Genomic DNA, 15,873 nt, shown 5'->3' on the forward strand with positions numbered 1-15,873 from the left:
GACCGTTTTGGAGGCCAAATTACAAGACGGCAAACAGAAAAAAAAATAAGAGAAGCTGAAATTTTGTCTGGGCATCTCAGACAGTTATTGTGACACATTCTGTTCACTCGTATACTAGAGGCTACGTAATGAAATTGCAACTGAACACAGACTCCTTCGCTGCTCGTTCACATGAAGTTTTTAACATGTTCACATTGTTTAGGCTTATGCCATTGAAAGTAACTGTTGTACATATTCTAAGTACTTGTATTATGCTATTTAATTTTCTAATAAACAGTACAATCAGGTACCCAAACAGTATGAACAGAAAACAGGATTATTCTCTTGAACGATATCTTTTGGAGTTATTCTGCTGGGTTCCACAGGCCGCTGCATTAATATTGTCATGGTTGTGTATCCCAGTTAACACTGAAGCCGGAGCAGACGGTGCTCCCCTTGGTGGATAAATCCAACGCCGTGGAGACGAGAACAGGAGTTAGCTTCCAACATCCTGAGATCATCGTTCATGCAGAACTTATCACCTCAACTCTGTCTGAACCTTACTACTGGAAACTGCCTGAGCAGTTCAAAGGCTCTATGGTAGGAAATATCGCAGTGTGGGGTTTTTTTTTTTATTGTTCGTATTATCTTGGATTTTACTGTGGTATTTACAAGATAGTGTGTATAGTGATAGGTGCTAACAAACATCATGAATGAATGTCTTTCCAAATATAATTGCAAAACTGATGTCACACCTGCCATTCATTAGGCTAATGTACATCCGTATATTGCGTACAGATCCATTGTTTTGCATGTATGTAAGACAAAACGGCAAGATATTCATAGAGAATCTCAAAAATAGTGCTCAAAAATCAAATAAGTACAATGTTGGTGATTGTTTTGTGTCATTGTTTCTCTTAAGATCACAGCATATGGGGGGCAGCTGAAATATGCTGTGTACTATGAGGCCAGAGAAGAAACTGGTCCTTCCTCCTATGAGCCTCAGGTTATTATTAAAGGTGGTCCTAACCACAACATGGTGATGACACGCCACATAACAGGACTCCAGATTGGTCAGCTCACCCGCCATGAGATTGACATGACAGAGGTACAGTAATGGTTTAGAGGTGATAAGTAAATTCATATTAGTAGCGGCAGTAGTACAGTAGTACAGTAAATGTAGGAGTAATTTAAAATTAATTGTTTATTTTACTCCATGCAAACAGGGATTCTTAAACTGAGTGCAGTGATAATGTTGATTGTTCATCGTGTGTGCATGTGCGTGTGTGTGTGCGCGTGCAGCATGAGTGGAAATTTGCAGATGGTCGGACTATGACTCGAGAGGACTTCATGGACATTTTGTTCTATGTGGACTACATCCTAATTAAGGCATCACATGGCAACTTGATGAGACAAAGCCGGTAAAACACACACACACACACACACACACACACACACACACACACACACACACACACACAAACACACACACACACACACACACACACACACACACACACACACACACACACACACACACAGAGAACAACTTAATCCTGCATCCTCACACATTGGGACAATAGCTAAATAAACATTACTTTTGTAAAAGTCTTCAGGTGCAATAATGCAATGTTTTAAAATCTAATTTTTTACTTTACTTTTTTAGAGTTTTGTTCGTTAAACTAATAAATTCAAAGATTCTTGATTTTTATTTTATTTTTTCTCCCAGTATTTCAGAGATCAGTCTGACAGTGGCCGAGGAGGGCATACCAACCAAAGAAAGTGAGAAAGCCCACCAGATAGAGAAGTGTGACTGTCCGATTGGATACTCTGGACTTTCCTGTGAGGTGGGGACACAATTAAATACGTGCATGCATTTACACATGACCCCACACATCTGAAGACCAAATATCTGGAAAAGTCTTGTAAAAGAAGCTCAGTAAATATATACAGCTTACAGATGGTGGGTATAGTGCTCCATAGTATTTGCAAGTAACTGTGTTTTTTTAAATGAATCATTTTAAATTTAAAAACAGGTGAAACTTGGAGACTATCTCATATAGAAAAGACTTGAGAACATCTCTCTAAAATGAGGCAGCATGGTTTCCAAAGTATCTGAACAAACCAAAAGACTTATGGAACAATGTCCTTTGGACAGATGAGTGGAGATATTAGATTGTTCTTTTTTCTTTTTCTTTTTTTTTGCTTCTACCTGGGGATGCCACATTTTCTAGCTGGGTCCTGTAACCCAATATAAGTTGTGTGTTGAAATTAATTGCGTGCAGCTGAAAAAAAGCATGGAACATTAAAACGAATGAAAAAAGACAATAAAAGTACGATAGTGTGAGATTCTTACAAAAAAATCACAAGAAAAACTGTTGAAATTAATAAAAGTTCAACATTAATCACAGAGTGAGCTGAACTGGCTGCTTCCTTCAGAGCTCGGAAGAATTAGGTTTTTTTTTTCCTGCTTCTCTCACAATGAGAAAGAATGAGGGGAAAAAATGGGTGCACAGACATGGCTTTCAGTACTATCTCAAAAGTTTCCAATTTACATTTAGTTCAGCATTTTAAGCCTCTCAGTGCCTTTCAGACCCTCCTGTTTTTCTATTCTGTTTTTTATTCTTTTACTTTGGTTAGCCAGGATTAAGCCTCACTGAGCATCTCCTCCACTCAGTTGCGATTTTGTCCGAGCAAATGACTTTCAGCTGCATCCAGCTCCTTTGCTTAAGCCACAGAAATCTTATAGCTGTGACTCAATCTTTAGTCTAATGAGGATTTTGGAGACACAGCTTATGATACACTGACACGACAGTTCTGGCTAATTCTGCTAGGCAGCAGTGCCCGAAAGTCGTTTAGGCATTATTGTGTTAATCTTAAAGGTATACAAGGTCTTCTGGCAAACTTTTAACTGTGTTCTTCAACTTCTGTTTCACTTTGTTGGATTTTATTAGGTGTGCAGAGCACATATTTTCTAAAAAAAAAAAAAACTTAAAAGCTACAGATACTATTAAAAATGGCATCTAAACTTAAAATGTTCAGGTTGTTGAGGGCTTAGCTGACAGATGGCCATTTCTATTTGTAGCTGCCGACGTTGTTAATAAAGTATTTTTAAACAGGCGTTTAGTGCTAGCACAGGGAACAGATGGCTCTTTAAATGGACTCCATTAATTATTACTGAGCAGGAGAGAGAGGAAGAGAGAGTTACCTTGCATGTGTGTGTCTGTATGTGTGTGTATGAATGGATGCAGTTTTGTGTGTGTGTGTGTGTGTGTGTGCATTTGGCAGGTACATGAGGGTGTGTGGCTGTGTTCAAAAGTTACTGAAGGGAGACACCTTTGTGTGTGCGGAAAAAAAAGAGAGCGGTCAACAGCTGCCCAGAGAAGTAATGATTGGGGATTATTATGTGAGTGTGTTCCAGTGCCAGGCACAGTTTGATGTTACCGTGGGAACGCACGCGCCATCAAACTTGTAAAAGTCTACTTCTATTTTTAATCTTTGTCTCTGATCTAAATCTCTGCTCCCATTATCTCTCCGTGCAGGAGTGTGCTGCAGGATTCTACCGTCTTCGCAGTGGTTTCCTGGCATCTGCTCCAGCGTCCAGAGTGCCCACGGCTACAGGCATGGGCAGCTGTGTTCAGTGTCAGTGCAGTGGGCACTCCTCCTCTTGTGACCCTGAGACATCCATATGCCAGGTAACTCTGTGTGTGTGTGTGTGTGTGTGTGTGTGTGTGTGTGTGTGTGTGTGTGTGTGTGTGTGTGTGTGTGTGTGTGTGTGTGTGTGTGTGTGTGTGGGCATTCTACCGCTGGAGACCATCCTAGAGCCATATGCTGAGCAGTTTCTGGAGAAAAGAGGTGGATGAGGGTGCCATATAGGTGTGTAAGTGTGTGTTGGAAAGGATGTCTGGTACTGTAATTAGCCCTGCAATAATTAACGACCTCCAGCTTTCTCATATTTTATGTAATTTCCTCTTCTCTGGATCTCACCCAAATTTATGTCTGAATATTTTTTTCAAGCAAGGGCTATTAGTTACAAGTAGTTACTGTATATAATGCTATGGCTGTATGACATAAAACAGTGGTTGGAGACCAAAGTTATTGCAACTTTGTGTAATAAACATACAATCTTGTTGCCTTTGAAATGGTTGCTTCAATGATAGAGACCAGGTCTGTGAGTGGTCAGTTGCCATCAGAATGATTTTAGCAATCTAAGGGCATAAGACAGAGTCAGACTCCTGTCTCTTTGTGATTGAATATAAGAATTGCATTGCATGTGTTTCTGATTAATTGTGCTAAATTTTCAAAAATTCCTCCGCATAAAGTGAAATAGTTGGTGCAGGACTGCGATTTAGCTGCAAAATAACAAAATGAATCCTATTACAAAGAGATGTGTTGCAGATGAGACCATCCTAGAGCCATATGCTGAGCAGTTAAACTCATCGGGGCATACTGGCTTCGACTGTAACCTGTTGGCAGTCTGTCTAGATTAAAAAACACTTCTTCAAGTTGCAGTCTGAGTAAGACTGTGATCATTTGGAGACAGGCTGGGTACCATCGAGCGACCTGTGGAATCCTTGCATTCGAAAGTGGTCTCCACAGCTACTTGCAATCAGTTTCCAGTGGGGAAAAAAACAGTACCAACACCAGGCACTGATTTTTGTGAGTCGTAAGGAAGTCGCTGTTGTATTTTTAATCTAGTGTGAGTCATCAAAGGTGGTTTATAACATCATCTAGGGCAGTATTGATAAAATTATTGGTTTATGTAGTTCGCTATTATCCATGGCTTGCTGTAAATAGATGTTCAATATTTATTTAAATGGGTTTAGTTGCTCAAGCTGTGTTTTATTTACCTATGTTAGATTAGGGAACTGCATAGTGTGTTGCTGGACCGATTAGCATACCTCTGTGAAAATGCTCATATGCTCACATGCTCATATGCATGCCCTACTCATTGTAAAACCAAAGAGTTTTTTTAAACCTTATTTTGTTAATTTCAGTATTATTTACTTGGATACATTTTACATATACATTTTTGTTCATCATGTAGTCAGAAATTCCCAAAATTTCTGCAAATTTGCTCATAAAAATCTAAAACCTTATCTTTCATTTCAGATTTTAATGTAACTTATCTACCACACTGAAGTGACAAGAAACGAGTGCACACAGACCTACCGTTTGACTTAAACACCTACTGTTTTGATACTCTGTTCCCAATCACCTGCTTTGACAGGTTATACTCAGCCTGCAAATTAATGGAAGGATTTGTTTGTTGAAGTTACAACTTCTTACTTCATTTCTTACATGTTCTCCATTTCTGTCAATCTAATGGCACCTTAATGTGTTGGCATCATGTCAGAATTAGCACCTTGGCCACTTTTCTGTGAAAGTACTAATTTACAATTAGTAACCATTAGTCTCATTAAGTATTAAAATAAATTTCAGTCCAATCTGGGTGATACTGTAAATATTGTGTACTACACTGAGTACCCTGACTCTCCATTTATCACTACTAAAAGTATGTTTGAGTAAAGCGATGAAGTACGTTAATGTAAAAATGAATCGTACTTGAATGGTAGAATGCTAAATGTAATATCAACAGCTTTCCAAACAAATGGGGGAGGTTGAATTCTCATGGAGCCTTGTATACCCTTTTGCATCTTACTTGCAACTGTTCATGGCAGCTGGCTGTCATCCCAGAGCATGTTTATGCCTCAGGTTTGTGTCCAGTGCAGCTCAATTTTTGTTCTGAAAAGTTTGCTTGACATGCTTAAGGACATACAAACAGGACAACTGAAAGAGTCAGCAAAAACAGTGTTTTCATTCCAGTTTGTTTAGGTTGTAATGCATCAATGTATTTGTTGCCCACTGTCATTTTAAAGGAACATTTTACTGCTTTCATTCTTAAAGGAACAATAATTCCCTTCCAAATATGGATTTAAACCACAAGTCCTAAACATTCACCATAAATTCATGGATAATTATGGTAATTATACAAATTTTGTCCATGCTCAACTTTAAACCCTAAGTGTGTGGTTATGTACTGTAGTAGACTTTTTTTTGCCACTTTCAGTTTCTTTTACTGTCTAATTTTTGTCAGTTTTTCCAGTTTCTTCCATGACTTTCATCTCTGCCTTTCTTCTGCATTCCTTGTGTTGTTCCTCCTTCTGCCACTCCTCCAATTTATCTTTTTTCACCTCATTCCCATCCCCTAAATTCCTGTTCTCCTTTCCCTAGTTATATATTTATTCCTCTGTTGTCTTCTTTCATCTTCTTGCCAGTCTTTTGTTTCTAGTTTTCTCATTTTTTGTTTTCCCCAATCCTCCTTAACACCTCCTCTCATTCTCCTTCTCACCTCTTTGGTTTCTCTGGTTTTACCAATTTGTTTTTCTCTCTCTCTCTTTTTTTTTTTTACTACTTCACACCCTCTTCCTCTGCTTTTCATTTTTGGTCCCTCTTTGCCTTCCAGACGTTTTTTTCCTTGCCCATTTCTATCTTGCTCTCCATAACAGCAGCATCATTAGCATTTTCTAACCGAGCGGGCTAAATTGAAAATGCTAAACGAGTTTGTTTCTGTGGTAATTAGCGGTAACGAGGAACACAGGAAGTTAATAGAAATGACTTGCCTCGTTAAGAGGCGACTTCCTGTTGTACTGATTGAAGTTCCTATTTATAACAAACAATTCGAACACATAGGACAGGACCCTGGGGATATGAAAGAGAGAGGTGCGCGTTTGTGTACAATATGTATTGCTGTTTAAATTGTGTGCGTTAATATGATTGAGCTCACAGTGAGTGTTTGAGGATGGAGGTGGAATAGGGGGTATTTTGTTGTGTGTTCTAAGTGCCTACAGTCTGCACATATTGTACAGATTTACTCTATATTTATATAAAAACATGGCTTATTTTGTCATGAGATGTACCAGAATACAAGAATGAATAGACACTGTGTCCGTGTGTGTGCATGTGTGGGTGTGTGAGACTTTTATAACAAGCATAGCTAAAAATAAACTACAAAATAAACAGAAACATCTGTGGATATGAAAATATTTTAGATATATTTATATCTCTGTGTGTTGTTGTACCCTTGAGGCTATCCGAACAACAGCAAGAGTGAAACCCTGCGAGGAAAATTAGTATTTCAGATGGCCTGCTCTTGAAGAAGGAAGCTTATTAAAGTCTGTGACGTGTGAGATCGCACCTGTCGGCTAACAGCTACTGTAGCTGGTTGCTCTTGGTCTCACGGCACCTCATCATACAGGAATGGGACTGAGGCCAAAAACCATGCATTATTATGTGTGACCAACTATATTTCTTTTCCAAAACGGTCTGTCTTAGATAAAAGTTCACCAGTGCAAAAACTTGTACTGGCTCAGCAACTGTAGGTGGTGAAAAGAAGCGAGTAATGATTTCCCACAGAGATTCAGAGCAATCTACACTCACTGTACACTTCTATTAGTTACAACTTGCTAGCACTGGGTGAGACCTCTTTTCCCTTCAGAACACTCTTAATTCTTTGACTCAGACATTCAATATTTTTCTGAGTTTTTAATCCTTATTGCAACATCACCTTGCAGTTGCTGCAGATTTGTCAGCTGCACATCCATGATACAAATCTCCCATTCCACCCCATCCCAGATCTTAATCTACTGGACTGAGATCTGGTGACTGTGGAGGTCTTGTGAGTACAGTGACCTCATTTGTGACATGGCATGTTATCAGAACATGGCAGACTAACACACCAAAAGCATCAGTTAGAACTGCTGACATGAAGCAGGGTGGATCCATGCTTTCGTGTTGTTTATGCCAAATTCTGACCCTAACGTCTAAATGTCACATCAGTAATTGAGACTCATCAGACCTGACAACATTTTTCAATCCTTGTAGTTTCAGTCTTCTGTTCTCAGGTGATTAGTGTGGCACCCAATGTGTTTCTGTACTTCCTTAACCCATTTACTTTAAGTCTCAATGTGTTGTGCCTTCAGAGATGCTCTTCTGCAAACCTTTGATTGAATGAGTGGTGGTTTGAGTTCTTGTTGCTTCCTATCACCTTGAAGCAGCCTGACCACTGTCCTCTGACATCAACAAGGCATTTTCACCCAGAGAACTGCTGATCACTGGATATTTTATGTTTTCATAAACATAAAATATGTAAGCCCCAGCAGTTTCTAAAATATTCGGACCATCAAAGCGCATCAAAACCAGCAACCATCGTAATTCCAAAGTTACTTAATTCGTCTTTCTTCCCCATTCTGAAGCTCAGTTTAGACTTCACCAGGTCATTTTGACCATGTCTACATACCTAGTTGCATTGAGTTGATGCTATGTGATTGGCTGATTAAATCTTAGCATTTATGCCCAGTTGAACAGGCGTACCTGACAAAGTGGCTGGCGAGTGTATACGTATGTTAAGATAGTAACTTTCTCAATTAATAATTAATTCATCCATCCATTCTCTTCCGCTTACCCTTTTCAGGGTTGCGGGTGAGGGGTGGGCATGTCCCAGCTGTTTTAGGGCCCTAAGACAGCTGGAATAGGCTCCAGCCAGCTCCAGGATAATTATCCCTAGGCTGGGATAATTTTGCTGATAAATAAAAGTGACTGTGTTCATCTTTTCCTCTAGAAAAAAGCAAATCAAAGAGACAGCCGGCTCTTGACATTGAAGAGATTTAAAGTGAAATGACCCATCTGTCAACATGTTGTCAAACATTTCACTGAGAGTCTCTAAAGTGTCCACCTCAAAGCTAAGCACAAAAGTGTTCGAAAAGGCTGTTGTTAGCACCAAAAACTGAAGTGACAGCAGGGAGGTATGCTACTATTATTTCTACTTCTCTGGTATTGGTGAAACTCGAACAGCGGTGCCAGGATAATTATCTCACTCACCAAAAAACAAGCCTCTTCAGTGTTGTTTTGTCAGTAATGAAGGAGGTAATGACGGGTGACCCAGTCTGTCATCTTTTCAATTATTCATTGTCAACTTGAAAAACATGGGAGACTGTACACAGCTTAAGAGATATACAGATTTCTTCTTTATTAAAGCATCTAAAACACAGTAGATTTTTTTAAAGTCTACATGAACTTGAATAGATTCCCATTAGCCCACAAATGCCTGTAAGTGATTCCAAAAAATGTTTTATCATCTTGCTCAAGCAAATTTGGTGTCTCGCTTTTTATCGTGCCAGGGGTGATTTCCAAAAATAATGTCCAAATGGGAGTGTAGGTTAATTTCTGTTAATTTAATTAGAAAATTTGTTGATTTTAGAGATGAAAAGCTTTCTGGAGAGGCAACTTGAGTTTTCTTCTTTTTTGTGTGTGTTTGTGAGTGTGTGTCACCATCTTAAAGTTGCCTTCATTATGCTCAGTGTGACATTCTGTATTTATTTCCCATCCCAGCACACACCAGGAATTTCTGAGTGGTGTATGATGGATATTTTTGCACCCACATATTGGAGTAGGTTAGAGTCATGGGGGAGTTGGAGAATGACTAAAGGTAAATAGAGTGCCTTCGCATACATGCATAGTATTATTTTTATGTGTGCGCATTTGTGTTGGTAGAACTGTCAAGACAACACAGAGGGTGATCGGTGTGAACGCTGTGCACCGGGATTCTACGGCGTGGTCCGAGGTTTTCCTGATGACTGTAAACCCTGCGCCTGCCCCCTTACCAACCCACAGAATAAGTAAAATTTCTTGCAACCTATGATTACAAACTTTAAACAATATTAATCTATCATTTTATGCACATTTTATCTTTTCTGTCCTCTCTCCTCTGTTATATGAATAGATATTTTTTTTGTAATGTCTGTGAAAAATCTCTTTTCATATCCAGTTTCAGTCCCACCTGTGTAGCAGAGGGGTTTGATGACTACCACTGCACCGCCTGTCCTGAAGGATATGAGGGCAAACACTGTGAGAGGTCAGACACATACAGAGAAATTAACAAGCATAGAAGTTTAGAAATCATCGGCTTTTAATGGACTGCATGGATATTTAAATGCAAAGACCAATACAAGGAATACGAGTTGATGTAAAGTGGAATCCAAAAGTGTGAGTCGACCAGTGATAGTTTTAAGAGAGACATTATATGGAAAGAAAATAGTTTCGGTTGCCCCATGACCATCCCCCCAACTTCATACCAGCCAAACCTGGAAATGCATTGCCAGTTGTTTGCACTGATGTGTGCACACATTTGAGATCTTCCTGTTTATTTAGATAAAGTTATAGCCTGATAGAACTATATAAAAGTGCTGTCAAGATGGCTGTCAAGCGTCAAGAACTGGGAGTTTCCTTCTAATTTTTTTTTAAGTTAATTTTATTTTTAAGACAATTTTTTCATGATAATTACAACGAGCAAAATTTGAATATTTAGAATATCCTCGTATGTGCTATGCCTAAATTCTGCTGTAATGACATGCACTTGAGGTTTACATGAAAACATCTCAGACCTTGGGATCCCACTGTGAGTATTTTGCTGGTGAAATAATTTGTGATATCTCTTTACAGTGTAGGGTGAACATATGTTAAAATTTGGTTAGATTTGAATACTCTCTCTCTCTATGTGATCCCCCCGTTTAGGTGTGCCACTGGTTACCATGGTAACCCAAGGATACCAGGCGGCCACTGTGAGGAGTGTAAGTGTTCCTTGTGGGGTGCGTTGCCCGGACCATGTGACCCTGTCACGGGCCAATGCCGTTGCAGGGTTGGGGCATCTGGGATGACGTGTGACCAGTGCATGGATAGGCATGTGTGTGGACCATCTGGGATCATCTGTAAGACTAACACACAGCTTTTGGTTACTCATTCTTTTGTTTTCTTCATCATTTCATTTTTTTTCCTTCATCTTTTACTGTGTTTTTGTTCAGAGTGGTCTAGTATAAAACATGAAAAAATGAAGAAATAATGTGGCTGGAATTTTTATGCACTTACCTTTAAATTGAAGTTGAGAGATTTTATTATAAAGATTAGTCTGCAGTGAAAGTTACCACCAGTGGTGGAAGTAACCCAGCGTAGCAGCATGGGGTGTCATGCTTCATGAACCCCACAGACATGCTCTCTGTCTCTTTCTTCTCTGTTCTTCTGTTCCCTTCCCTCTGGTGGCTCACCTCCCTTCATTGTCACCTGATGTTGTGATTTTTACTTTATTTTGGCAATGAAATGCAAATGAACAGTCAGAGCTCCTTTCTCCAGTTGCCATGGGAGACAGGAGATCGTGGCAGAAGTCAGATTCAAGTCATTTAGAAAATAATTTCAATGTCATTTGGAGCTAATTTAAACTTAATATGACCATAATGGCAGGGCCAATTTGGTGCCATTAGCATGTCTAGAAGGAAGCGTATGTGTGCAAGTGAGAGCATAGAAGAAAGGGTAGTAAGACAGAGGCTGATGTGAAATTGCTGCTGTCAGGTCAGTGAGGAAATTGCTTGCTCAGGTCTTTGTGTTCAGACACAAAGCGTGTGTTCATAAATTGGCAGTGCGTGTGCCGCAATGCTCCCTGACACCAAACCGCTCGCCTCTACGTCCAGGCTATAATCCCAAGTCCTGATGGTTTACAGAGAATGGAGCGATCACACTGCTGTTCACTTGTTGAAGAGTGATTGCACTCTGCATTTTTTCTGTTATCTGGCCTTTCTCCCATTCTGTCCAATGCCACTGAGCACTTTTGGAGTCAGAAGTAGTGGAAATGCATGCAGCTCCTAAATTTGCTGTATAATGCTGTTTGCTAAGAATTACCCCTTGATGTCAATAGATTTTGTAATGGGTATGTTAGTAAACGTACCCAAAGAAGAAGAAATTCAAGAAGAAAATTGAGAATAAACTATACAGTATCATGGTGTACAGTTATAACTAAAGACTATTTCTGCATAATAATGGAAAAGAAACTTGCTGGGCATTTTATATAAACTTTAAAACCAAGATCCACATCACTACATGACATTAAAACCCTGACCAACAGAATCGCTAGTGTTTGATCTTAACAGGTAGATAGCATTATAGCTATGTAATAAGTCAGGATATAGCTTATTTCTAAATTAGATTTAACTGCTCTACAATGTGACTGCAATGGGCTTCACTATTAAATTAAATAATTCAATTAATTTTCCCATTGTCAAAAATTGACAAATGTTTTAAGTGTTGTAACTTTAATTTAGACAAACTGACATTGTACTTATCAGTCTGATGCAAAATAATTGGGAACACAATATATTGATCACTGAGTATTCAGAAGATGGAGACCGTTGGTGAGTGGAGCATTTTGACCATCACTGTCCTGTTTTTATGGATCCAGACATCACATGAGGGAAACTGAGGGATATACAGATTCATTTTGGTTTTAGTCCCACCCTGAAATAATACTTTTCAAACTTAAAAATACTTGACTGTAAAGTCATTAGAAAATTGCTTATTTTGGCCATAAATTTGGTGATTAGTGTAACTTTCATGTTATAATCAAACTTCAATGTCCATCTTTTGTCTTCTGTCTGTGTATATAAAGTTTTTTTTTTTTTTTAAAGACACAGGTGGGGACATTTGCGCTTGTTGTTTCTGTGAACTTGCTTAGTGCCACACCTTTAAATTCAGTGGTGTTTTGAAACCTACAAAACCGACCTACTAAATAAACTGCATTACATTAACCCTTACAACTCTTATAATCTCATATAATTTAATATATCAATAGAAGTTTACTATAATTATCACACTTCAATAGAAAACATTTACACTATAATATTACACTTGCTTGGTGTAAATATATATATCATTTCAATGGCACACTGGAAATGTTTGTGGTGATAAAACAACTGCAGTTGTATAGTGACTCACACATGTACAATAATATTGTGTGTCATTATTAAAATCCACTATCAGCAGACTTGAACATACTGCTTACAAGCTCCATCTATGTAGTACAAAATGTTTTCCCTCAGTGCTGAAGTTAGTGAATACAATCCTTCATCAGTGAGCTTCTTGAATAGCTTTGATTTGACAAGCAGCTATTTACTCCCACATACACAATGTAGCCTGCATACAGTATGCTGTGTGCGCAGATATGTGTGGGTTTGTGTGTATGCATTAAACTGCATGAACGCATGGGTTTATTTGTGTTTTGCTGTTTTGTCAGAGATTGATAGAGTAGAAACTGTTTTTATTTTATTTAATTTTTCTTTGATTTCCCTTGTCAGAAATTTTAATTTGTGTAATAAATCAGCCTCAGGCTGCAGAAGGCAAAGAAATTCATACACACGCGATATAGAAGAATGTGTGTGTGTCTTAGTGAATTCCCTGGTGTGCGCCGTGCATATTTGTGTTTGTGGGTGTCTGTTTGTGTGTTTTTAGCCTGCAGTGTGTGCTTGTAGTAGGCACTTTTGCCCCTGCGCGCTGAATTTCATGCATCACCAGCCCTGTCTTTCTGATGCCAGAACCACTTAAACAGAAAAACACAAGCAGTCACCACAGTCCCTTATTGATGTGTTTCTGAGCTCGCCCATATAAACACACATTCAGTTGTAAAAATGCACTCAAAAGTCAAACTTTCTCGAAAAGTTAACATGTTAGCTCACACACAGACACAAACCCACAATGACTGTTTGTGGTTTTAGCTGCCCTCATGACTCACTGCCTTACATCTAACTGTGTGTCTTTACTTGTTTCTCCAGCCTGCGATGATGAGTGCTCTGGTTTGTTGATCAGCGATATGGACCGCCTGTTACGCATCATCAATGAGGTCACTTTGACGACACCCCTTCCACCACCTTATAAGGTGTTGTACCGATTTGAGAACATGACAGAGGAGCTCAAGGTAAGAAAAAAAAATGTGTGAGAGTAGTTGGAATTTACTTTTATTTAACCCATGTCATAACTACAAGTGGTTTCATTACTTTGACTTACTTTGACCACTCATATGTGGCGTCCCTCAAGGTTCAGTTCTTGGTATTGTTGACCTTTTTTTCACTATATATGTTAGGAACTTCTTTCATGGCTGTGCTCATGATAAACAGCTATACTTTTCTATTAAGCCAAGCAACTTCAGTAGCCTCTCCTACCTCAGTGAATGCTTCACTGCCATTACCAATTTGATGCCTCCATTTGAATTCTGGAAAAACTGACATTCTTGTGTTAGGACATGAAATTTTCTCCAGTGAGGTCGGTCATTACACCAGCCCCCCTGCCAACAATATCAAATATTCTACTGAGAACCTTTGCATCGTTTTTTGTTTTGTTTTGTTTTGTGAGGCTCCAAGATCCAAATCTTGTTTCTTTCATCTAAGGAACAATTTAATCGGTGCCTTGCCTTACACCCAGTATTTGAGACTTTTAATACTCCCTTTAAATTGATTATTTTAACTCACTTTGCTTCGCTGTCCTCCTTAGCCTGTTATTCCTTTTGTTATGATGCATTTCCCTTTTTACTCTTTTACAATTTTTATTAGAACAGTAGATGCTGGTATCTAATGTTACCAATGGTTGTGACCATTGGTTGCATACTACTTTTTATGAGGCGTTACTTGAATGCTCCATGTAGGGCATACTGATACTCATTATGCATTCTAACACTACTACAACATGGTAAACTTATCTAATGAATCTATTGAGTAACATGTGCATGACATGTTATAATACTTCGACTGCTTCTGTTTGTGAACCATTCAATTGCTGCCTTCTTTTTCTAGTGTAACTTTTTTTTTTTTGGCCTCACTATGATGCGTCAGTCCCTAGTGGGCTCATTACTTCCCCCTGAGGTCTAAAGACCACTGGTACAATTATCAAGTCACAGTGAGTTCTTCACACACCACAGGGAAATATGTACTTTTGTGTTTCAGCCCTGTGATAGACTGGTGCCATGTCCAGGGCGTACCCCACTTTTTACACTTTTTAAACTAATAGGCGGCAAACCCCCCTCCCCCATAAATAGCCCCCTAAGTTGGACAAGCAGTATAGAAGGATGCAAAGATGGCTGGATGAATGGATGGAAATGTTTTCTGCTTTGAAGGTTTTACAAAAGAAAATATGTACTATAACTACTACTTGGTTTATTGTAAAAAATAAACCAAGTAGAAAGCATTTTAAAGTGCTGTGTAATCAAATATATGGTCGTACATTGAGACACTCACTTTAGCTCACTTAAGATGTTCTATAGGTAGAGGATTATCCTGCATTAACACTCCTTAGTGAGTTTTTCAAATTTTTCCAAGCGCTTAATTACAATTCCATAAAGTTGCCACATTTATATTGCTAATACACACTGCACTTTGAGACAGTTTAAATATGTTTATCAGATGTGTTTACAATTGAATTATTTATGTCTTCCTTGCCTTTTGCACGCACTTGTTTATTCTTTTCTTTTTAGCTCTACGGCACAAAGCCAGACAGTTCAAAAGCCTAGCCCAGGGCCAAAATGTGTCAGACATTTCTCTCCATAATTCCTTCATCTCTCTGTGTTTCTCTCTTGCAGCACATGTTGTCGCCTCAGAAAGCTCCAGAGAGATTACTGCAACTGGCTGACTCCAACCTGGGATCACTGGTTACAGAGATGGACCAGCTACACAGCAGGGTAAAAACCTTTGAGTTTTTCTTTTGACTCAAATTTTGTCTCCATCGTTGTCTGCCTTCGTCCTGTCTTTATCCTTGTTTCACTCTTTCTTTGTGTGCAGCCGGAGACCAAATACACATTGTGACAGGCACTGAGATCATATTTTAAAGCAACAGATGTGCAGGGAGAACAACTTTCGCATTGTGTCTAACAGTTTTTGCTGTCTGCGATGTCAAAATATAGATATATAGTACGGAGACACTGGGAATTAAGTGCTGCCATCCACTGAAACATGCAATCATAAATACAGATAAAGGATGTAAGGTAAAAATCGAGTTTGTACAATCCTAAAAGTCTTCTCTTACGCAAGC

At 38.9% G+C, this 15,873-nt stretch overlaps 1 protein-coding gene across 3 annotated transcripts in view; it reads left to right on the forward strand.

Annotated features, from left to right (window-relative positions):
• Positions 1 to 15,873, forward strand: part of lama2 (laminin, alpha 2) — a 215,613-nt gene that overhangs the window by 147,274 nt on the left and 52,466 nt on the right. For all 3 annotated transcript variants that reach the window (XM_063495049.1, XM_063495053.1, XM_063495052.1), the window contains exons 28-37: positions 403 to 579; positions 902 to 1,087; positions 1,282 to 1,400; positions 1,709 to 1,826; positions 3,522 to 3,674; positions 9,532 to 9,656; positions 9,806 to 9,892; positions 10,552 to 10,745; positions 13,629 to 13,771; positions 15,425 to 15,523. In XM_063495049.1, coding sequence (XP_063351119.1) covers positions 403 to 579; positions 902 to 1,087; positions 1,282 to 1,400; positions 1,709 to 1,826; positions 3,522 to 3,674; positions 9,532 to 9,656; positions 9,806 to 9,892; positions 10,552 to 10,745; positions 13,629 to 13,771; positions 15,425 to 15,523 — 1,401 coding nt within the window. The remainder of the gene's footprint in view (positions 1 to 402; positions 580 to 901; positions 1,088 to 1,281; positions 1,401 to 1,708; positions 1,827 to 3,521; positions 3,675 to 9,531; positions 9,657 to 9,805; positions 9,893 to 10,551; positions 10,746 to 13,628; positions 13,772 to 15,424; positions 15,524 to 15,873) is intronic.

The sequence above is a fragment of the Pelmatolapia mariae genome, linkage group LG15, assembly GCF_036321145.2.
Source record: "Pelmatolapia mariae isolate MD_Pm_ZW linkage group LG15, Pm_UMD_F_2, whole genome shotgun sequence".
NCBI lineage: Eukaryota > Metazoa > Chordata > Actinopteri > Cichliformes > Cichlidae > Pelmatolapia > Pelmatolapia mariae.